Below are 25,830 nucleotides of genomic sequence, written 5' to 3'. Positions count from 1 at the left end.
ACAGAAGAAAAGCAAAATGTCTAGTTCAACAGCTTAAAAATACATCATTTTTACATTACAGACACACCTTACTAAAAATGTTGCTGGTAACCACTTATTTTTGATTCTACTTTTTCCTTGTATGATTCTGAAAGTGGTGTCATGGAAATCAAGCACTTTATCTTTGCGTCTAATCCCAAAGGCTGTAATGTGATATTATCATTATTTACAAAACGGTATTGCAATAGGGAAATACTGCATTTCACATTATTGTGAGAGGAAAAATAAAATCATAACAAGTAAGGAAGGGCACACTAAAAACACAAGTTACTTACTCAGTTGAAATTCTCTGAAGCACTTGAAGGGCTGATCTTAGAAGCAGACTATGAAGATTACAGGATAAAGTATATGACTGCCATTATGGACGCAATCATTACCCCTTCCCCAAGGGAATTTACATAAAATAGCTTCTAATAATGTTTTTCTTACCCAGCAAGCCAGAACCACACCTTAGAACTGTAATAGATGTTATATGCCAATAAAAAAAATACAGATGAACATACATGATCTGTAAAGATAACTGCTTTCAGAATGCTCCATTTACTTTGCTAGTATTGCAATAAAAATGGAAAGCATGGGAAAATAATTCTTTGACATAGGTCATATTTAAGGCACTTCCATCTCTCAGCAGTATAGGATTAACAACTCTATGGTTATTAAAGTAGTTAATATTATTTATGTTACAGTAGTGCTCAGAGGCTCCAACTGAGACTGAGGCCTCTCTTGAGTGGAGTAAGTATAAGAAAGTCATTACCACATTTACTCACATAAAATGAGAATTCCTTTTCAAGTAATTTTTTTTTAACATATCTTTTGTTTAAACCAAATTATTACCTCTGTAAGCTCTACTGCGGTTTTTGCTGTTTAGCACATCTTTATTTTGAACATCAGAAAGAAGTACAAGCATAGCACATATGTTTAAACACAAAGCCAGCAGCATAGCACTGAAATACATATGCCCTATACTTCTCCCTGTCTTTCACGCTGTTGGGTCTATACAGACAGACACACAATCCTTCATTTGTCGGAACCCATATAAAAAGAGGTTTGCATAACTAGACTGATGTCTCTAACCTCACAGAAAAAAAAAAAAAAAAACTAGCATCAGGAGGTCTGTGGAAATTTTGAATCTATCTAGCAAAATGATCTAGGACAAATTAGCAGGTTCTCAAAATTCTCATTAAGATCAAACAACTGAGTGTTAAAGGTTACACACAATGGGCGGAATCCATAAACTTCTTAATGGTTTAATTAGAACAAGTATTTGATGATAAGCATTACCAAATAATTCAATATACAAATGTCTGTACAATATGCTGTTGGAAAAAAAAAATTAAAAAATCTATGACTTTTTCAAATTTTTCTAATGACACTGACTATTTTTTTCAAACTACAAAAGCTGTACTGTCATACCCTGCGTAATTAAATTAGCTTTTTTTTCTTCTATACTAACTGGATCACTGAGATGATTTGTTACATTTTACATGTAAGACCTGTTGGATGAAAGCCAACAAAACTCTCTTCAGACAGTCTCCAAAATAATTAGAATTTTAAACTATAAATTACTTAAAAATCATTTGGTAACCATTAGCACCAAACAGAAAACACAAACATCCCTCACAGATTTCTACTCTGCATAAATCAATAAAGCTAGTCAGTCAGATGTTGCATTTTCATTTATTATGAGACTTTGGGATAAAACAGACAACTAATGACCGAGTAAGTATTCAACAATACAGAGTACGTTGGCACGACAGCCATAAGCCTGCTGGGATCAGAAGTAATTTGTCCAAAGAGGACACTCCTACTGCATGTCCCTGTGGTCTCAGAAAACAGGCAGCCAGCACAAACATGGCTCTGATACGTTCACACAGTCCAGGCGTAAGCTGGACTGTAACAGTACTAGCTGAACTTTTCTGTAGTTTGCTTCTCATTTCAATGACAGACTCAGCACAAATAATTAACGCTGTCATAATTTTTCTGCATTGCATCCTGCACCAGACAGGTTTTTCCCTGGCCTGTCCACCTTACACGTATTTTGCAAAAAGTCTGGTGCAGTGCAATCCTAACCACTTTAAACAGCCCCTTAAATTAATTTCCATAGTTTAACATTGGAGCTCAATAATCTGTTCCAACAAATCATGTCTGGAATTCAAATGCTCTTAAATGTTTAATGAAGAACAGGTTTGCAGTGAGAATCCTTATTTTCCTGTCTTACGGAAGGATCTTAACAGATGCCAAAGCTTCACTTTTCATTCTTTTAAAGAAGAAAATACTTCCTTAGAGGTATGAGAGACCAATTTCTATCTTCGCTCATGAAAAACAAAGTCTAAAGCACAGGACAGAACTTCAATATTATTCTGGAATTAACAGTAAGGCAGTTAAAGAAAGTAATATTTTCTACAACAGACAAAAAACATTTTGAATTTACCTTTTCCAAGGTACATTACTTGTTGCATACCTCAGAACCACTTGTTAGGATCTACAAGTAAATTTAACAACTGGAAATTAATCTGAAGAAGTAAATAAGTTACTTACTGTATGTTTGCTACTTTTACTGATACAGGAACATGGGGAAGCTGAGCAGCCCATTTCAGTGTAACATCCTGATAAATATTCAACACGTTACTATGGTTTCCAACTAGAGTGTTTATTGTTCCTTCTTTCACTGTTAAAGATATAAAAATTATTTTAGCATGAAAGATATTTTCATAACCCAGTCTTTTTTTTTAGGCTTTTATTATTACACTATTTATTCATTTCCTTTTAAGCCATTACTTGTTATAAATATCTTTATAGAATTTTAAAGTGCCAAAAATTATTAAAGGTACATTTACAATAACCAAGGATATATGTGATTAATTATATCAGTACCAATTATAAAATATGCAACACGCATGCCAAAACTTTCCAAGGTTCTAGCCAGTCATGTTTGCTAACTTAAAATATGGCTAAGAAAGACTCATCATAATTAACATGATGGCATGCCAGAATAGATATAACAAAATACACATTAGTTAAATAAAATCAGCTACTTATACTCTTTAATATTTCACTGACCTGTGAAAACCAATTAAAGATGTATAAACTTACATTTTATTTAAAACTTATATCAGAAAGTATGAAAAATACTTCGAGAATACTAAGATCATATTTACAAAGTCTAAAATGAGATTCTAAGTCTAAAATAAGGCATGGTTGCAAAAATTTATCAGATAGCTTCATCTCCCAGTGATGAACTTTTTAATATTTGACTTTTTAAAACTAACTTACTACATTGAGTTGCAGCAACTTGAATGTGGAACCACTATAGTACTTATAGATATTAAGAACCTATTAACCTACTCTATTCCATACTAATGTTTCCAAAACCCTATCAGTAAATGACAGAAGATCCTCAAACACTAATTTACTCTTCCAAAATCTTTCTTTTATGTTTTTTGCCTCGGTAGTCTGAGCAAACTTACTCAAACACTACACAAGTACCTCATATTTGGTGATGAGAAAATATGTATTTATTTCCCAAAAGTCATGACACTTTACTCTAAACAACATTGGAAAATAAATTTGGTTTAAAAAAAAAAAAAAAAACAGCTCTGATTGTTTAGATATTCTACAAATCAAGAGCATATTAAGAAGAATGTATTTATTCAGTGGAGGAAAAAAACATAGCTGGAGAAGTAACCAAGATAAAGGTTGCAGGTTGAATTTTCCTTTTACAAACCTGAACAATAAGGAATGAAGCAACTTGGACTGTAATCAAGCTTTTTCATGAATCGAAGTTGTCCATTATCCTTAAGGCAGAAGAGGTTTCTCTCACCAAGCACAAAAACAGAGGAAACTGCCTGATTAAAGGAGACGATGCATATATCCAGTGCTTGCTCTCCAATGTTTAGAACCCAATCCACCTTTAATAAAAAATAAAAATAAAAAATAAAAAAATAAAAAAACATGATTCAGAGATCAGTTGACAACTGTGTATTTAAAAACAAACAGAAACTCTTATAAAAAAGGCTCAGAATTCATCAAGATACTTTACAGATACAACTAAATTTTAAGATACATGTGCCATTTTAGATGACAGTGCCTTATACTCCATTAAACCCTTCAAGAACAAAGTAATAGAATTGTTTAAAACTGCCCCATCCTTATATTTTAAAGGCAACGTCACAGAGCAAAGGTGGCAACTTATTCCAACACTGTATGCAATTGGAAAAACAAAATTTAAGGTGCCTAGGCCAACATTCATACTTGCAGTCACTAATGTACACCCTTCAATTTGAAGAATGATTGTGTATATAAAAGCTTGTCTACTTTTCCAACTACGTACACTGATAGAATAAATGACTTCTTAGAAATCCTGTCTTGCCTATATCCTTAGATCTTTAAGCAATACTACTGCTCATTGATACATTTCATCAGTTTACTTCAGCTCCTCTCAGAAACTTCAACTAATTCACACATGCTAAGAGTGCTCTTGACTACTGCCGAATTGGTTAAACAAATGAAGAATTTCTGAAGTCAGAAAAATATTCAGCTGTCATGACTTCCTACATGATCAATAATCCTTTTGCTTAAAAAACAGAATATGTTAGTAAACATATCTGACATACAAAAGTGGAAGTGCCATCTTAAAAGTCAGAGGAAAAATAAGGCAAGCTTATTACATTTGTCTCCATGTATGCTTCTCAACTTAGATTTAAAAATGTATTTTTTTTGCAGCTTGTCTCAGGAAACTTCCAAATTTCTTATGATGTCTTCTAATTCAAAGTGTAGGATTCTGACTAACATAGTGTGCGAAAAAAATATACATTATTAACCAGTGTAAGGAAAGTGTTCTCCCCATATTTTACTCTCATACCTGAAATATGGTGAATCCATCATTTTAGACAGTATAGTTATTGGACAAGCAATTCTAACGTAAGACCAGAGACAAATTCCCCACCTTTTAACAAGAGGCAGCTCAAATGTTAAACAATTTATTATCCAGAGGGCCCTCCTGAAGACCATTGATTTCATTGGGTTTTTTTGAGAAAAAGAGTCCAGGATACTGACTATTTATGGAAACAATTTTCAGTGCCAAATTTTCTGTTAAAGTACAAAGGACTACTCAGGTACAATGAGGTTGATTTTGTAAGTTGAATACAAATTCAGAAAAAAAGACTTAAATTACAAACATGAGCGATATTTCAGGTATCTCTGTTTTACTACAGTTTAGATTCTGCATTACAAAGACTGTCTTGGAAGTAGCTATTTTCAGTATACAATTCTTTTGTCTGTTTGTTTTTCTTAGAACAGCAGCAAGTTTTAAGGCCCAACCTGAAACAACTATGGCACAAGGAAATCCTAACAGAAATCTGGTGGAGTCTTTCCACTGCCTTTCACAGCAATTGGATAAGGTCCTCTGTCAGCAGATAACGTTTCCACTCATTACTTAGCATTGGTCTTTTTAAAATGTATGCAATGCACCATACAGGATATATGTAATTAACAGATTTTACCACAAGTCTTTTTCCAGAACTAAGTTTTTGCTGTACTGTTTCTTGTCTTGCCTCAGCATCTGTTGCAAATACCAGCACTTGATATCTGTTATAGGAAGTTAAAAAACAAACAAAAAAAAAGAGTAAAAAAAAAATCTTTGTTGTTAATACCTTTAGGTAAAAAAGAAAAATAAATGTATATATAATTATCATGTTATGAGTACACATACACAGTAAAAGCAGAACCTAAAAAGGGTTGTCAGAAAGCCTACTGCAATACACCAATCAGCAAAGATGTTAAATAACATTGCAGAATAAAAGCTAAGTGTAAGGCAGATTTAAAACAAGTATTCTACTCAGATTTCTTCGTGTTGATATAATTGAACAGCTAATTAAATTAAAGGATAGAAATACAGATTACAAGTGAGACAGAGGCAAGAAATCAATATATTTTCAATTTGTGAAATTAGGATTGCAATAAACATTCTTTCCCCTTAATAAGGTTTAAAATTCCTAAACTACCATGAAATATATAGTACAATCTGTTATATATAATAGTTACACTTTCAAGCTCATAGTTAAGCATCCATTGAATGAATTAAGCCGTTCCAATCTAAGAAATAACAGTAAATTAGTACAACTCTGCAGATTCTGACCTAAGAAACATTTCTATTTTAAACATATTTTAGCAATAAGCTGGGCTAGAATATTATCATTTTATTAACTAATTGTGGGTTAATTCATAGTTCTCAAACCAAATTCCCACTGAGCCGGTAATATGCATTAATGTTTATATACCAATGTTTAAGTACCACCTAAACAAACACAAGTTCCTCGTCACAAAAAAACTCAAATCACAGGTGACCAACAGACAAACTTTCCATTCAGCTATCACATCAAATATACAATCATTTAACTATAAAACTCATTTTGCTTTTAGATCTTTAAAAAAATTCTGAATCAACGCAGGAAATACTGCTTTTAAACAAAGTCATTGGTCTGTATAAACTACAGGAAAATGGATAATCTGCAATCTTTTAAACAAGATAAAACTGGTATATTTTTTGTTACTGAAATATAAATATATATATATATGATTAATACAACCATAAATACAACAACTTCTCTCCTTACTATGTCTATTTCCTTCACTACAGAAGTATTAATTAACTTTAATCTAATGTCCTAATAGTTCAGAGGCATGCTAAAGATTAGTACCACAGTGTCTTAAGACTGGACAATAACAGAGAACACTACTCAGAATCCAAGAGGCAAATTCCTTTAAAACAACACCTTCCTACAATAAAAACAGCACATTTGTGAATTAATGACAAAGAACGATTTAACCCACATTTGTTAGAGCAGTGAGCCAAGACTCTAAACACGATGAAAACGTTTTATTTTTAAGAAAAAAATATTTTATTCATTATAAATTTTAATACATTCTAGTTTCTTTTTAATATTAATATTCTATTAATATTCTATTACTTTTACTTGTATTAATATTCTATTACATTTACTTGCAGTATATATATTGTCTCCCATATTAATAAAGCAATGTCTATAAACTTCTTGTGCAATATCTAGAATCTAGGAATGTTTCACCAAGTTTAAGCACCATAATTAAAAGAGTATTGCTTGAGAAAATCGGTTGATAAAGCAGGATAATATACAGTATCACAATAAAGCATTGTGTTAGATTTACATTTTCCGGATTAGATTCCTGAAACATGGTTTATTAAAAAAAAAAAAGTTGTATTTTTATTTTCTTTGATATAATTATTTCAGCACACCTTTACCCTCTCTCACCTAAAGTACATCAATACCAAGAGACTTTCTGATAGAAGAAAATCAGGAAAATGGCATTTTTATTTCAGAGAGAAAATAAAGTTTAAAGATATGATGTTTCCATACATTTCCAGGCAGCTACGCTTCACATATATTAAAACCCTTCTAAACAAGGTACTATAATGATTTTTTAAATGCTTTACATTATGTCTGTAATCAAGACCAAGTCCCACTGCAGAAACCACATTCTGATCTGTATCAGTGAACTAATGACTTGTAGGTATATAATTAGTAATAATAATTGTGATCAGTGTTAAAATAAAAACTAAAAGAAAGAAAAGAACCCACATGGGTAACAAAGATTGGGCATTACACTTCACCACTCTCATTACTAGGGGCAAAATAATGTACATCCAGGAGGAAAATATCAGTGACAACTATAATCAAACTTATCCACAAAATAAAGAAGAAATTCTTTTTCCACATTCATTTAATCATTCTTTCACAGACACATCTAATGTGGTTGCATGACAACATTTTTGGTCCCTCCCTAAAATTTTTTGGTAGCATCTGTTGTGCAGTGGAGTGTTTCAGTATATCTAAAACCAGAAATCATAAGAGCCTGTGTAGGTGAAGTTTCTGCAGCTTCAGGGAAAAAGATGTGGAGGTCAAGCAAAGTAGCCTGTAGGTATGACTTGGGGAAAAGACATTGAAAGACTCATTTTAAGATGACGAAAACCTCAGTTCAACACTATTGGGGCTTCCCAAGTTCTCTACTGCTTAACTGCAGAGAGGAGCTACCAGCGTTAGCAGTAGTTTTTAATTGAAGATATCTCCCGGAGAAAAGCAAACTCAAAATATTTACCATACTCAGAAGACTACATAAGTCCAAAGAATAAATACAACTCCAAGCTAATGTTAGAAGTACAATTCATTTCAGATGCACTTTTGATTCTGTATCCTGTAACATCCTCATACGTAAGCTGATGATGTACAAGCTACATAAGTCAATGATGTGGACTGAAGACTGGTTGAACTGGCAGGTTCAGAAGGCTGTGGTCAGTGTCACAAAGTCCAGGGGGAGACTTAGGTACACAAGTAGGGGGTCAGTACTGGATCCTAGCTTCTTGTTTATTCAAGCAACATAATAGTGTTTCAACATTTAGTGAGGATACAAATCAAATTTTAAGAACAGCATCATCCATTGCTTTCTTCATGAATAAAAAATAAGAATGAGATGGCATTTGACGTAATTTTCCAAACAGGTATTGCAGTGAAATTTTTAAAAAGGCAGAACTGTTATTTCCACAGTTATGACCAAGAATGCAGATAGTTTCTTATTTTAAATGGAATACTCTTCAAAAGCTACAGTAGGCAAAAAGTGACATTTCAGTATAGAAATATGCAATACATTCACGTGAAAAAGCTGGTGGTTGAAAAGTGACAGATAGCAACAACTTATCTATATTGTTAATTAAAATAATGGTGCTAAAATATTTCTATTGCAAAAGCATTATTTGCAAACTCCCAAACTTCACAGTATCTCTTGACTTGTTTGCAGTCTTAAAATATGCAGAACCAACCCATCTTTCAAAAACACATTTAAATATTTACTAACAGTAGTATTGTTGATGGTCAGTCATCTGCACTAAACAGAGTTAGTTCTGAATTTGACAAGCAATGTAGCTTCTGCCGAGATCATCATTTTTTATATTTTGAAAGGTTTCTGCCTACTTGATTCTTTGGTAGCTGTCCATACTAACAGTTCAGAAAAATGTTGCATGATAGCTGTATGGCAAAGGAAATCATACTCGGTTGTATATAAATTAAATAAATAAATAAAGTAAATCCTGAACTGAAATACAAGAACTCTTGGGATAATACAATATTTGCTTCTCACACTTCTAAGAATATCTATTTCAAACCACAAGATCAAGACATCAGAGGGAAGCAGGAAGGACAGCATATTTCCTTTTAAATATGGTTTGATTGCTTGGAGACTAAAATTCAAAAAATAAATAACAACCAATGAAATTATGATATTTATATTTACGTTCCCTCTTATGGTTGTAAATAAGCTTTCTGGCAAATCCATATGGTACTTGTCAGCCCATTCCGCCAGCTCGACAAGATGGCAGCCCTAACCTCTTTGTATTTGTCACTTCCTACAGTTTGGCATCATCCTTGAATTTCAGGACATTTATTCTCTCTTATGGTCCAGCTCTTCGATAACAGTGTTAAAGAAATATTGGTTCCAATATCTGATCCTGAGGAATATCACTTATCTATGTCTGCCAGTTTGAATCACCATCAACCACTACTCTAAAAGCCTGACAGCTCTGCCACTTTGCCACTTTTTCCATCCATCTTGTAGTTCTTAATTTTTAATTTTTTTTTTTAAAATCATGGGTAATGCCTCCATACCACAACCCCCAGATTTATTGCTAGGCACAAAGATTCAGAAGGCCTAAGAGCAGACCTTATCATTTTTTATAGAGAAAAGATGAGGCAAAGCATGTGTTGAGCTCCTTCATCTTCTGTTTTGGCACACAGTTTTGGCCAGTCGTTGGCATATGATTTTCCTTTTATGTCTGACGTATCTGTGAGGGTCTTTCTTGTCCTTCAGATTCTCTGCTAGTAGAAGCTTTAACCAAGCTTATATCATCCTGATTACATCCCCTGCATGCCCTCTTGATGTTTCTGTATCTTTCCTTGGTAGTCTGTCTTAACTTCCATCTCCCAGATATTTCCTTTTTCCATTTGAACTTCATTAGTATCTACTTGTTCAGTCAAGCTGCTTTCTGCTGCTTCTTGAACACTGATGTGAATTGTCCTTGGTCTTGGAGAAGGTTATCTACGAAGATTCAATAGCTCTCCAGAGCGCTGTTGCCCTTAGGACTGTCTCTCATAGGATCCTGCCTAGCAGTTCCTTGAACAGGGCCATCTGTTCTCCTGAAATGTACAGTCTTCATTACCACTGAATATCTTCCTCACTTCTATCAGGATCTTAATCTATACCATCTCATGGTCACTGCAGCCAATGCCTGCAATAGTCAATGTCTGCCATTGTCTATTACTTCTCCAAACATTTATTTCTTATTTCTGAGCTATGAATTCAGCAAAGCTTCTTGCCTACCCAGCATGTCTAGCACCTGTATCAAAAAAGTTCTCCCTGATGAACCCCAGCAACCTTCCAAGTTGCTGAAGTCCATTGTGTTGCCCTCCCATCGGTCCTCCATTAGGAGGCAATAGGAAACTTCTATTTGTTTAAAAAAAGGCTCTAAAGCAAATGTCTACCACAACATCCCTGGCATTTAGCATTCATCTGAATTTGAACAATAAACTCAGCATGCTGGTTTCATGAGAGAGCCATGTGTATTCAAGCTGTTCCTCTGTGGTGAACACAAATCCTTCTTTGTCTGTCTTTTCTTTCTTAAGAGCCTGGAGTCATCAAATGTGACAGGGTAGCTTTGCAGGACTGAGGTACTACATCTCTAACTGCAGTGACGTCTTAGCTCTGCAACTGCACATCTGACTTCCAGTTCCTCCTCTGCTGCCCAGGCTGTAGGTGTTTGTGGATACACACTTCAGATGGGCCTCCACTCATCGAACTTCCTTTAAGGAATTATTAAGTCATCCTCCTTTGTGCACTTGACCCTTAACTCCTGTTCCATCATTCGATTGCAAGACTTAGCACCTATTCCTCAATCTAGGGCTCAATGAGGTTAACAAGACTCTACTGCCACTTCGGAAGGTGGACTCCATCTCTCCCCATCAGCCCTCATTCCTTTAAGAGCATCCCATGATCAAACCCGTGCTCCAAATCTCTTCTGAAAATGGAGCAGGTTCATCAGACTAACACCTACTTGCATCAAAATAAACATCACGTTGAAACTACTGGAGGGAATATTATCTTGCTATAGCAGTACAGTACAGACAAAACTGAAAGAACAGATTAGACTGAACCAAAGCAGAGAAGAGCCTGGCACTTGCAGGACAGCATAATCTACCTTTGATAAGCTAGCAAACTTATTTCAACTGTATAAATATGTAATGTGACCATAAACTCCGCAGGACTCAGTTTGCTTTTTACAGTAAAGGCAATAAAAATCAGACATGACTACTTTTATTTGTTTACATACTAAATGACAGCACCAAAATATGCAATAATTACTGAATATGAACACATACTTGTAACTCTCAACCTGTTGACAGGAAGACACCGTAATGAAAGAATCTGTCCGAGAGCTGTAAGTCAATGGACCAGGCAGAAGAAAACCAGGTAAAAAACGCCCAAAAGCGTAGCTTTCCTGTTCAAATAACATTAGCATCCCATCCATGGACTGTATGCATATCAAATCTCGACCTAAGAAAGGAAAGAAGAGCAAAGGAAAGAAAACACCATTAATGATACAGTTTTAATTCTGGAATTGTTTAAAAAACAATATATTTATCAGTGCAATTTTAATAAGACAAATTTTAATTTACAAAAGTGTTCACTATGAGGAAGAACACTAAGTATTCCAACTTCAGTATTAGCTTAAAAAGATTATTTAATTTCAAATCAAAATTTCTGGTGTTACATTTTCAGTTTAAAGAAATGTTTCAATACTCCTACAAAAACTCTGTATCTTACAAGCAGTTGTAGCAACTGTGGGTTAAAAATAAATAACCTATTCTATTCTTTCGAAAGTAGTTAGAACAGCACAACAAGTCCTACAGATACAGTCCGTACAAACAGTATGATAGTAATGTTTTCCACACTCTGCATTCTTTTTTTTTCCCTTCTCTTCAAGGAAATTAAAAACAAACAGATCCACTCCATTTGGTACAAACAACACTAAAATTGAAGTGAAAAAGTCAGCTTGGAGCAAACGAGTCCAAGCCTTTAACCAAGCCTTTAGCCAATAACCCCATGACATGACTTACCATATCTCAAGTACACCAAACTAAATTCAAAAGTTTCATTTTTAAGCCTTCTGAGGTCGGAGGCTGATTATGGGTTTTATGTTTCATATCCAACTGCAGTAATTCAAGCAAACAATATTTTCCATGTGTTTAAAGAGAAAGCCATACCAATAAGACTAACACCTTGGAACAGTTGAATGAAGCGTCTCTCCTGAATTCAAAGACAAGCCCCTATCTTGCAAACAGAACATGAAATATTGTAATTCAACATGAATCTATTCATCCACATTAAAATACTCCACTGTGTCTTAGGAGCTTTAGTATACGCATGCAGGACTTGAGCAAATTCTATGTTCACTCAAGCTCCATCCCCAATCCCTTAAGATTGTTTTCTAACAGAAGATAAGCCAAAACAAAAATAGGCTAAAAGCTTCACTTTGTTATACTTAAATAATAAAGTTAACATCAAGGTCAAGGAGATGCTATTCAATACCTGAAAAAGCAACAAGTGTAAAATACAGTGGAAATATTGTTCATTTTGACTGCAATTCTTCCTTCATAGAATCTTTAAGTACTTGAAGATAAATAATAGTGTAACACGTCAGAGGTACATCATGTTACTCGTCCTTGGGATTAAAAAAAAGAATAATAAAAAAAAAAGGAAGGTAAAGCACCTGGATCCTTTTCATTTGCCCCTTCTATCCTCCCCCTGCCACCATTTCATGTTTTCCCATATCCTAAAAATCAAATTCTCCCATCCTTCTTTCCAGATTCTGCATGTAATTCACTCATGTTCTATCAAACCTGTTGCGAATATCAGCCATTTGCTAGGAAGGACATTTGACAATGTAATTCATGTTGTTCATGTGGTGGAAGCTGTTCAACCTCTCAGTTGCTAGTGAAAATACTTTGACTTTTCACAACAATTTATACATAGAGTAATACAATTTCAAGAATTTGATTTCACGAGTGCTTGTACATGGTTGAAATGCTAAACATAACACCTGTTTCTTGCCTAACGTTCCACACAAACCTCTTCTGAAAACCTTAGAGGTCATTCCCATTTAACGGAGTTTTGTTGGTTTGTCTGCTTGAAAACTCCTTAAGGGAATACATTTGGAAGGATAACATCAGCTGCCAATTTCAAATGCTTAAATTGTACTTTAGCAAGGTAGTAATAGCATTTTCATTTGATGAATTCATAAATCAAAGAATAGAAGAGAATTTTATTCAACATTTTATTCAAAAATCCAATATTCCATATTAAGCATGAGAGTGAAGTACTCCATTAATCAACAATCTTTGGTGGCTTAGAAAAAAATTTACCTGAGAAAACCGTGAAAACTTGCTTTCCTACATTGAATTATGTCTGGATCTGTACTGATGAACAAACATGTCAACAAAAGCAATTCAACATGGAAACCATTGAGGTACTGATCAAAAGTACTCATACTGAGATTTTGCCTGCTATTGATGTCAGCCAGTTAGTACATCTGTTTGTTGATTTTTTTTTCTACTACTGCAAGTGAGAAAATGCAAATATATCATCTTTATAGCAGCTCTTTAAACCATTGGCCACTTGTCACTAGCAACTTCAGTACAATGATTAAGTCTCAAAGTTTGATCTATAACATTTTCAAGTTTGTTTCAAGTTTCCAAATAGAAGAGGAAACATTTAAAGTGTACCGCTATGTGCAGATTAAAGTCATACATCCTTCTAGGAAATGCAAACTCTTTACCTCTGTTAACAGCATAAAGTCAATGAAGAAATGTTTCCTGTGACTAAATGCAATCATTTTAAGCGAATTATGGGTTTGACATATAGATCCCCTAAAAGCATTTTCTAAACAGACCGATTGTTTTAGAGCCATGATTTTCCTAGGGTTTTCTACACAGAGTTTTTAAATTATAAAGCACAGTCTATGGCTTCTGTTCAGTCTTAGGATTTATGGTTTATTAAATTAGAAACATATTCTACGTTATATATACACATTAGCTATGCATACGTACACACACCTCTTAAATGTGGCTAGCTAGTATGCTTCCTCTGAAATTTGTATAAAGCAGCCTTATTAATAGTCTTTAAAAATCATTTCCCCTCTTAAGTATTATTCATAGGACAGATTCCAGAATTGCTTGATTTATTCACAACTTGTAGCCGACATTCTGCAGCTGAAATATGTGGTACTCAAGAGGTTAAAGCAACTACTGATCATAGTCAGAACAAACATTTGGTTTGCTCCTTATACTGTCTCTGAAGTACTAGCCAAGAGCACTGCAATGATTTTACTAACACAATTCAGAAATTAGTCAGTGAAAAGGATTTAAGTAAGTACCTTATATATATTTCAATTAAAATAAAGCAAAATGCATACACGAAGATGAAGATTATTTGGTATTAGGGTTCAAAAAATTCTTAATGTCCTTTTTGTCACATTAACAGATGACAATACCAAGTATTATTAGCATAAATAAAAGAAATGTATTTATAAGAGAACTGTAGTAACTATACATGCTTAGAGTATCACTTGAGGCTCAGTAAGGCTGTGAATAGGCAAATGGGCAAAGCCAATCTAATGCTCTGCTAATACTAGAAGGAGCAGTCCTACTCACCTCCACCCCTCCAAGCTTCCATTTCCCCTTTCTCAAGTTATGTAATTCCTCCTCATTCCCAGACCAGGCCTGGTTACTTACCTGACTGCTGTAAACTAACAATAGAACACCTTCCAGAATTTATAGTAAAATATATATTAAATCATCACTCTGCATAAATAAATCCATCTAAGCTTAGCAACTGCCAGACATGACCTGGAAAGCTCCATGATGTAACTCTGAGGACTACGGTTCAGGGCACACTCCTTTATCCTGTGAGGAAGGGGAAGGGCATGAGGAAGACTGAGTGGATCCTTTGGGCCAACAATCAGTTGCACTGCAGGTGTCGGGACCTGTTTTGAGTTCGGTTTCTAGTACCATGGGACTCTCTTTGAGGACTGACAGCTGTTTTGAAGAGATGGGATGCACCTGACTAAACAAGTAAAAAGTATCTTTGCCAACAAGTTTGCCAACCTGGTAAGAGCAGCCTTAAACTAGGAATAACAGGGGGGAGAGATTCCACAACACTTGAGTGAGGAAGTGGTGAATGCAGTAGGCAAGCGAGGGGCTCTGGGGTGATGTGAATAGAAGGGACATCGCAATCAACAGAATAGGGCTGAAAATGAAAACAGTGAAAGTTTCCATGGCCTTTTCAGGTATCTCTCTGAGATGTCTCTGAATTACTACACACATAGAGAACAAACAGAAGGAATTGGAAATCCGAATGCAGTTACAAGGCTAAGATCAAGGAGACGGAGTGATAGCTCGTGTGACTGGAGTGCTAAGATGGATGCATCCAGACTGTTCAGGAAACAGAGGTGTTCTAGGTTACCTAGCTGCCAGGCCAAGCTGGTCTCTCACTCCCCCACTTCACCAAAACGGTGAGAACATAAAATGAAAAAGCTCATGGGTTGAGATAAAGTCAGGGAGATCACTCACCAATTACCATCACAGGCAAAACAGACTCGATTTGGGGAAGACTAATTTTATTACCAACTTCAAATGAAGTAGGACAATAAGAAACAAAACAAAAGTAAAAATACTTTTCCCCACACACACCCCTTCTTCCCAGGCTCAGCTTCACTCCTAACTCTTCTACTTTCTCCAATCCTGATCAGTGCAAAAGCTATGGGGAACAGGGGATGCAGTTGGTTCATAAACACTCTAAATGCCACTTCTTTCTCATACTCTTCCTCTCTTCCAGTGTGGGGTCCCTCACACAGAATGCAGTCCTTCACAGACTGCTATGATGTTGAGTCCTTCCTATAGGCTGCAGTTCTTCAAAAATTGCTCCAGCAATTGGTCCTTTGAATGGAGTGTAGTCCTTCCCAACATTGATCCACCACAAGTCACAGGTCCTACCAGAAAATTTGCTAATGCATGAGCTCCTCTTCACTGGGCCACATCTCCTGCCGGGAGTCTGCTCCTGTGTGGGGTCTCCCTGAGTGGTAGCTAGCTCCAGTCAAGGCATATCCACATGCATGGGGTCCTCCATGGGCTGCAGTGTGGATATCTGCTCTCATGCAGTCCTCCATGGGCTTCAGGTGGACAGTCTGTGCCACCATGGTCTTCTTTGTGGGCTTGTAGTGCCTCCACTCCCTCCTTCTTCACTAACCTTGGTGGCTGCATAGTTGTTTCTTACTCTTTTCTCTCACAGCTGCTTGTCCTGGTTTCAGCTAGGATAGAGTTAATTTTCCTCTTAGCAGCTAGAGATGCAGGCATCGACAAAGCAATTGGATATGGAGTACCACCTTACAGCCTCTGGAGGCATCTCCTGTCAGCTGTGAAGGAAAGGTATCCCTTCAAGGAAGAACTTGTATGTCTATTAGGCAAGTGAACAACTATGGAGAAGGGAATCCTTTACCTGAGGGAATTAGCTGTACGGGAGGTGATTTATAGGGACCTAGACAACGAACAAATATCCACAGATCCAGATGAAGTCAAGTGTACACCACCCATGTGGCAGAAGTTTGTACAGAGTGCACCATCATCATATGCCAGCTCATTGGCAGTAATGGCCTGGAAAGAACATGAGGAACCCACAGTGGATGAATTGACTACACAACTCTGGCAGCACGAAGAAAGTCTCTCCTCTTCCCTTCAGGCCTGCGTCTCGGCTGTGGAGAAACTTTCTGAAAGTATCCATCAACTAAAAGAGAATATTTTGGAGAAACTTTCTGAAGAGGTCCACCAACTTAAAGAGAGTTTATTTTCTTCCCCACCTGTACAAACCAGTGCCTCAGCTATTAGGGATAAGCGTCCATCCGTGCAAGGAAGACGATATGGTGGGTACACACCCCGTGCCACCCTATGGTTTTACCTACGTGACCATGGAGAGGACATGAGAAAATGGGATGGAAAATCTACCTCAACCCTAGAGGCACAGGTACACGAGTTGCAAAGAAAAACAAATTGGGAGAAAGGGGTTTTCTGAGAAGCTTGCTGCTCCAACTTCCAGCAGGCAGTCCTTCAGACACAGAAATGAAGATTCTGACCAGGATTAGAGGGGCCCTGCCTCATCCAGGGGGAGGAAAGGGACAATCAAGTTTATTGGACTGTGTGGATTCGATGGCTTGGCACGTCAGACGCACAGAAGTATAAGGCTTTAGTAGACACCGGTGCACAGTGTACTGTAATGCCATCAAGCTATAAAGGGCCAGAATCCATCTGTATTTATGGGGTGATGGGGGGATCCCAATAGTTAACTGTATTGGAGGCTGAAGTGAGTCTAACTTGGAATGAGTGGCAAAAGCACCGTATTGTGACTGGCCCAGATGCTCCATGCATCCTTGGCATAGGCTATCTCAGAAGAGGATATTTCAAGGACCCAAAAGGGTTCCAGTGGGCTTTTGGCATAGCTGCCTTAGAGACAGAGGACATTAAACAGTTGTCTACCTTGCCCGGTCTCTCAGAGGACCCTTCTGTTGTGGGGTTGCTGAGGGTTGAAGAGCAGCAGGTGCCAATCGCTACAACAACTCTGCACTGGCAGCAATATTGCACCAACCGAGACTCCCTGATTCCTATCCATAAGCTAACTTGTCAACTGGAGAACCAAGGAGTAATCAGCAAGACTCATTCACCTTTTAATAGTCCCATATGGCCAGTACGAAAGTCTAACGGTGAGTGGAGGCTAACGGTGGACTATCGTGGCCTGAATGAAGTCACGCCACCACCGAGTGCTGCAGTGCCAGACATGCTAGAACTCCAGTATGAACCGGAATCAAAGGCAGCCAAGTGGTACACCACAATTGATATCACTAATGCATTCTTCTCAATCCCTCTAGCAGCAGAGTGCAGGCCACAGTTTGCTTTCACTTGGAGGGGTGTCCAATACACTTGGAATCAGCTGTCCGGGGGGTGGAAACACAGCCCTACCATTTGCCATGGACTGATCCAGTCTGCGTTGGAGCAAGGGGAAGCTCCTGAACACCTGCAGTACATCGATGACATCATTGCGTGGGGTGACACAGCAGAGGAAGTTTTTGAGAAAGGGAAGAAAACAGTCCAAATCCTTCTGAAGGCTAGTTTTGCCATAAAACAAAATAAAGTCAAAGGACCTGCACGAGAGATCCAGTTTTTAGGAATAAAATGGCAAGATGGACATCGTCAAATCCCAATGGATGTACAAAACAACAAAATAACAGCTATATCTCCACTAACTAGCAAAAAAAGAAACAAACTTTCCTAGGTGTTGTGGGGGTTTGGAGAATGCACATTCCAAATTACAGTCTGATTGTAAACCCGCTCTACCAAGTAACCCGTAAGAATGATTTCGAATGGAGCCCTGAGCAACAACAAGCCTCTGAACAAATTAAGCAAGAAATAGTTCATGCAGTAGCCCTTGGGCCAGTCCAAACAGGACCAGATGTAAAGAACATGCTCTACACCACAGCCGGGGAGAATGGCCCCACCTGGAGCCTCTGGCAGAAAGAGCCTGGGGAAACTTGAGGTTGACCCCTAGGGTTTTGGAGTCGGGGATACAGAGCATCTGAGGCCCGTTACACCCCAACCAAAAAAAGAGATATTGGCAGCATATGAAGGAGTTTGACCTGCTTCAGAAGTGGTCGGTACTGAAGTGCAGCTCCTCCTGGCACCCCGACTGCCAGTACTAGGCTGGATGTTAAAAGGAAGGGTCCCCTCTACACATCATGCAACTGATGCTACATGGAGTAAGTGGGTTGCACTGATTACTCAGCGGGCTTGGATAGGAAACCCCAGTTGCCCAGGAATCATGGAAGTGATTATGGACTGGCCAGAAGGCAAATACTTTGGGATATCATCAGAGGAGGAGGTGGCCTGTGCTGAAGAAGCCCCACTGTACAACAAGCTACCAGAAAATGAGAAGAAATATGCCGTGTTCACTGATGGGTCCTGTCGTATTGTGGGAAAGTATCAGAGATGGAAGGCTGCTGTATGGAATCCTACATGATGATTGCAGAAGCTGCTGAGGGAGAAGGTGAATTGAGTCAGTTTGCAGAAGTGAAAGCTATTCAGCTGGCTTTAGATATTGCCAAACGAGAAAAGTGGCCAGTTCTCTATCTCTATACTGATCCATGGATGGTAGCAAATGCCCTATGGGGGTGGTTACAGCAATGGAAGCAGAACAACTGCGAGCGCAGGGGCAAACCCATCTGGGCTGCTGCATTGTGGCAAGATATTGCTGCCCGGGTAGAGAACCTGGTTGTAAAGGTACGCCATGTAGACGCTCATGTGCCCAAGAATCGGGCTACTGAAGAACATCAAAACAACCAGCAGGTGGATCAGGCTGCTAAGATTGAAGTGGCTCAGGTGGACCTGGACTGGCAACATAAAGGTGAATTATTTATAGCCCGATGGGCCCATGACACCTCGGGCCATCAAGGTAGAGATGCAACATACAGATGGGCTCGTGATCGAGGGGTGGACCTCACCATGGACACTATAGCACAGGTTATTCATGATCGTGAAACATGTACTGCAATCAAGCAAGCCAAATGGTCAAAGCCTCTTTGGTATGGAAAACGATGGCTGAAATATAAATATGGAGAGGCCTGGCAGATTGATTACATCACACTCCCTCAAACCCGCAACGGCAAGCGCCACGTACTTAGAATGGTGGAAGCAACCACCAGATTGCTGGAAACATATCCTGTGCCCCATGCCACCGCCCGGAACACTATCCTGGGCCTTGAAAAGCAAGTCCTATGGCAACATGGCACCCCAGAAAGAATTGAGTCAGAATATGGGACTCATTTCCAAAACAACCTTATAGACACTTAGGCCAAAGAACATGGTATTGAGTGGGTGTATCACATCCCCTATCATGCACCAATCTCCGGGTAAGTTGAGTGATACAATGGACTGTTAAAGACTACACTGAAAGCAATGGGTGCTGGGACATTCAAAAATTGGGATATGCATTTGGCAAAGGCCACCTGGTTAGTCAATACCAGGGGATCTGCCAACCGAGCTGGACCTGCCCAATCAAACCTGTTACGTACTGGGGAAGGGGATAAAGTTCCTGTCGTGCACGTAAGAAACATGCTGGGGAAGACAGTCTGGGCTACTCCTGCCTCAGGAAAAGGCAAACCCATTCGTGGAATTGCTTTTGCTCAGGGACCTGGATGCACTTGGTGGGTAACGCAAAAGAATGGGGAGGTCCGGTGTGTACCTCAAGGGGACTTAATACTGGGTGAGAATAGCCCATGAGCCAAATTGTATTATGTTAATTATTATATAATACTGTACATCATCATTACCATGATTGCTATATGTCAATGTCCTATTAATGGTATCACAGTAACAGCCACGCAGATAATAATGAACGAATTTTGATAGAAATGGACAAGCACAGAGATGTGATGGAATGAGAACGGGCTTCAACATGTGACAATCCAACATCACACACCATCTCTTCTGCCCTGAAGAACTGCTGTGACAGATGGAGCCCAAAGTCAGTCGCGGGCTATGCAAACTCAGTGGACATTCTATAGACCACAGACGAAAATGGTGATTAATTAGACTGTATTGGAAAGGATGTAACCTGAGCATGACATAAATTGTATGGAATAAGGGGTGGATATATGTCCTGGTTTCAGCTAGGATAGAGTTAATTTTCCTCCTAGTAGCTGGTAGGGTGCTATGTTTTGGATTAGGATGAGAAGAGTGCTGATAACATGCTGATGTTTTAATTGTTGCAGAGCAGTGTTTACACCAGGCCAAGGACTTTTCAGCTTCTTGCTCTGTCCTGCCAGCGGGCAGAGGCTAGGCGTGCATCAGGAGCTGGGAGGGGACAGACCCAGGACAGCTGACCCAAACTGACCAAAGGGATATTCCATATCATCTGGCATCATGCTGAACAATATATAGGGGTGGCTAGCCGGTATGGGGGGGGGGCAGCTGCTCGGGGATAGGCTGGGCATCAGTCAGCGGGTGGTGAGCAATTGCATTGTGCATCACTTGTTCCGTACACATTATTAGTACCACTACTATTATCATTATCATTATTATTATTTTCCTGTCTTAATAAACTGTCTCTATCGCAACCCATAGGCTTCATTTTTCCATTTCTCTCCCCCATCCCAGAGAGGGAGGGGGGAAGGTGAGCAAATGGCTGTGTGGTGCTTAGCTGCCGGCTAGGTTAAACCACAATACTGCTGTATAGCCTTTTGTTTATTTTTAAAACCTCTCTTAAATATGTTATCATAGAGGCACCATCAGCATGTCTGATGGGTTGAGCTTTGGACAGTAGTAGCAACAGTTTGGAGCTGGCTCTGAGCTCTGCCCTGGTCTCTTCGAACACCCCTGCAGCCTCTTCACTACTACAAACAACCTTGCCAGACAAACCAAATACAACAGGCCAGAATTGTGAGGGGCAAGTTGTCCTTTAAGTGAGAGAGCAGCTGGAAGGCATGGTCGTGATGGGGAATTTTAATCACCCTTACACCTGTAGGAAAGATAAGACCACAGAACATATGAAATCTAGGAGTTTTTTGTAACACAATTCAGGTGACCAAGGAGCCAAAAAGGAGAGGTACTCTGCTGGTCCTGACACACAAGCAAGGAAGGCTGTGAATATTGGGAGGCAGCCTTGGCTACAGCTACCATGACATGGTCAGCAGGATGCTCAGGATAAGTTCAGGAGCATATAAAGAAAGAGCTGGACAAAAGGAAAAAAAAATTGAGAACCACAACTCTGCACTTTAGGAGAGCAGACATTAGCCTCTTCATGGATTTGTCTGGAAGAACATAACAGTATGTCTTGGAGAAAAGGAGGTTCATAAGAGCTGGTTGATATTCAAGGATCACATCCTCCAACTTCAAGAATGGTCTATCCCAGCAAGAAGGAAGTTAAGCAAAGGCAAGCAGCAATACACCAGCATGGATAAACAAGGAGTTTCTGTCTAAACTCAGACATAAGAAGAAACCGTACAAGAAATGGAACCAAGGTGACCCAGGAGGAATAGAGATACTGTCCATCCATTTAGGGATGGTGTTAGGAAAGCAATAGGCCAGTTGGAATTGAATCTGGCAAGGGATGTGGAAGACAAGAGAGGATTCCACAAATACACAGACAGCATAAGGAAGATGTATCTACCAGGCCAGCCATTGCCGACTACTCTTAATTCCAGGTACTCTTCACATGCCTGGAAGTGGCTCCCAGGGTGAGTTATTCCATCACCTTCCCAGGAGTTAAAGTGAAGCCAACTGGCCTGTAGTTCCCTGGGTCCTCCTTGCCCTTCTTGAACATAGGGATGACATTTGCTTTCCTCTGATCTTTGAATACTTCTATCCAGTCCCCATGATCAAAGACTATAAAGAGTGGCCTCACAATAACATTTGCCAACTCCCTGATAAGGGTATCAACTTGAAAACAGAATTATTTTTTTAAAGGTACAATCGGATGCATTTGTACTTTGTTTCTTAAGGATTCTTACCTAAAGTAAGAAAAGATGAAAGATAACAACAATGCACAAAAAATTTTAAGTTGTGCATAAAGTAATTTAGAGTCATGAAAAAATTTAAACAGTAATTATGTTTAAACTTTTACCATATTGTTAATCTACTGTTTTAAAGTTTAAAATGTTGTTTGATATATAGTATATAATAGTTCAGTTGGAAGGGACCTACAAAGATCAAGTCCAACTGCCTGACAACTTCAGAGCTAACCAAACACTAAAGCATGTTATTGAGGTCATTGTCCAAATGCCTCTTGAACACTGAGAGGCACAGAGCATCAACCACCTTTCTAGGAAGCCAGTTTCAGTGTTTGACCACCCTCATAGTAAAGAAATTGTTCTGAATATCTACTCTGGACCTCACCAACACAGCTTTCCCACGTGTCCTATCACTCGTTACCAGGGAGCAGAGACCAGTACCTTCCTCTCTATTTCCCCTCCTCAAGAAGTTGTAGAGAGCAAGTGAGTTGCTCCTCAGCCTCCTTTTCTCCTACCTGAACAACCCAAGCATCCCTAGACTCTCCTCACAAGAGGAGCCTTCCAGTTCTACCAGTTTTGTTGCCCTCCTCTGCCGGCATTCAAGGACCATCCTTTTTAATATTATGGATCCCAGAACTGCACACAATATTCAAGCTGAGGCTGCACCAGTGCTAAATACATCAGCAGAATCACTTCTTTGGACTGGTTGGGTATGCTGTGTTTAACACACCCCACCATGCAGTTTGCCCTCCTGGCTGCCAGGGTACACTGCTGGCTCACGCTGAGCCTGCTGTCACCAGCAGCCCCAGGTCCCTTTCTGCAGGGCCGCTCTCCAGCCACTCATCTCCCAGTCTGTACCTGCGTCCAGTATTACTCTGTCCCACATACACAATCCAGTTTTCCTTTGTTGAAGCTCATGTCATTGATGATTACCCAGTGCTCCAGTATTATCTAGATCCCTCTGCAAGACCTCTCAGCCCTCCAAGAGAGTCAACAGCACCTCCCAGTTTAGTATCATCAGTGAACTTGCCAAGGATGCATTCCACTCCTGCATCCAGATCATTGGTGAAAGTTCAATAAAACTGAACTGGCCCTAGAATTGATCCTCATGAGATTAAAAATCATTAGATTAAAAGTGTATAATGATGAAATTAAGACGTTTAACTGTGAGATTAAAAACGTAAAAGACATTCAATTCTGAAGTGAGTGCCCTTACTAGTACAAAAATCTTGTATTGTACCTTTCTTAATAGTTAGCATTCATTTTCTGGTGCTTCTGTTTACACTAATGGTAGCGAGAAAATCTTTAGACTGGCTTCCAACCAGGCTTGAGAAGCTTCAGGTTTGAGAAGCTTGGCTAAAATATACAGTTTAGTTGTAACGTCTATTCTTCTGATGACATTTAAGATCCAAATACATTAGAGCAGATATTATAATCCATATGCAGCAGTGATAATCTAGCAGACATATTACAATTCCAATAACAGATAAAAAATAAAGGTCAATAGATGTCACTGCTTATGAAATGAGTAGTAATAGCTTCTGCTCTCATGTATATTAAGAGATATCTAAGTTACTCTTACTAATTTTGTTGCATCATGAAAATGATTAACAGTAGAAATAGAAGTATAGCATCTTCTTGTAACATATATGAAGCTATACATCAGACATGGAAACATTCATCTTTAGCATTCATAATGAATCCCTAATCACACACGTTGTTAAAGTATCTCGTTTTAACAGTAGTGATATGACTAAATGATGACATAACATTACAAGTTCTTTAGAGCATTCCAATGATCTACAAGCATACTGTAGTACTGAACCATACTGTCTGAAGAAACAAATATATGGCAGGCACTGAAAACATATTTTTACCTAACTAAAAAAAAATAAAAAAAATCACTCTCATTGCCTTTAAGAGTACAACATCATTTCTTAATATACCTACCATTTTGTTGTTCATATTTATGTTGTTTCTACTCACTAATTTTTATATTTGGATTTTCACTAAAATCAAACTCCAATTACCTGAACATTACATGTAAACTATAATTAATGAAAAATAAATTGTGTATGAACCTTTAATTTTCCAACTTTTTATAGGTCATCTTACTTCCTTTGGCCATTTGTTTTCAATGTGTAGCTAGTGAATAGGGTTTTTATGTTTCACTTCAAGAAATGCAGTCTTCCAAAAACTCAGCCAGAAATGTCCATTTCAAAAAAGCTTATTGCAGCCAGTTGGCTTTGCCAGTGACATATTTATAAAGTGAAAATATAACCCATAGTGTTTTCTGCAGATCAGATGGAATCACTTAGTGTACTCTACATAGTTTCAGCAGCTTGTGCCTCAAGAGGAATGTCCTTCAGCCAGCAAGTGTTACTTTTAAGCACAAGTCCAGCTACTGTTGTTTTGTACTTTCGTTATTCTAGCATGATATGAATACATTTACGTCACTTTTTTTTTAAAACCACAATGTATTTTTAGAGCTATTGCAAAGCCAAAATGAGAGGCAGGTTGCAGCTTTTTGAAATAAGCTTCTAATTAAAGCAATTTTGGAGCTAAGATTTTGCATGTTAATGATTTCCTCTGCTCTGAGCCTCCCCTCTGGCACCAAGTCAATTTCATAAAATGTACATTATGTAATCACAAGGTCTGAGCACCATGTGAAATCATGCAATGAAAACTACAGCATCAAACAGGATAAATTAGAAATCAGAACAAGCTTCATAAAGCTACAACTTTTAAAGAGACGTCAGCAGAGATAATTTTACTGCCTTCAGTGGTAATCATAAACTTCGGTCAAAACCCTAGCATGGAAGGAAGTGTCAATAAAAATAAAATGAAAAGAAATTGGCATTTATAAGACACCCATAAGCCAAAAGCTTGTCCTTTAATAATACATGGGAAATGCTTTTTTAATTGAAGAAAAGATAAATCCACAGCACATTGACCAGTGAAGAGATGCACACAAACTATATTCACACACACTGGAATAGAAATCGCTGTCCTGACCTGACACAAGCAACTACTTTTTGATTTTCCTTCATTGTTGAAATTTACCCCCCAACATTTCTCCCAGCATAGAGAACAAAGTCTCCTCCAGT

At 38.2% G+C, this 25,830-nt stretch overlaps 1 protein-coding gene across 14 annotated transcripts in view; it reads right to left on the bottom strand.

The window, feature by feature from the left end:
* The window catches only part of BBS9 (Bardet-Biedl syndrome 9), a 329,524-nt gene that overhangs the window by 281,926 nt on the left and 21,768 nt on the right, over positions 1-25,830 (bottom strand). For all 14 annotated transcript variants that reach the window (XM_013196009.3, XM_048075628.2, XM_066992255.1 and 11 more), the window contains exons 6-9: positions 11,499-11,673; positions 5,541-5,625; positions 3,764-3,947; positions 2,578-2,707 (exon numbers count right to left, since the gene is read on the bottom strand). In XM_013196009.3, coding sequence (XP_013051463.3) covers positions 2,578-2,707; positions 3,764-3,947; positions 5,541-5,625; positions 11,499-11,673 — 574 coding nt within the window. The remainder of the gene's footprint in view (positions 1-2,577; positions 2,708-3,763; positions 3,948-5,540; positions 5,626-11,498; positions 11,674-25,830) is intronic.

This window comes from Anser cygnoides, chromosome 2 (assembly GCF_040182565.1).
Source record: "Anser cygnoides isolate HZ-2024a breed goose chromosome 2, Taihu_goose_T2T_genome, whole genome shotgun sequence".
NCBI classification, from domain to species: Eukaryota; Metazoa; Chordata; class Aves; order Anseriformes; family Anatidae; genus Anser; species Anser cygnoides.
The sequence above is the reverse complement of the archived record's forward strand: the minus strand, read 5'-3'. Positions and strand labels throughout refer to the sequence as shown.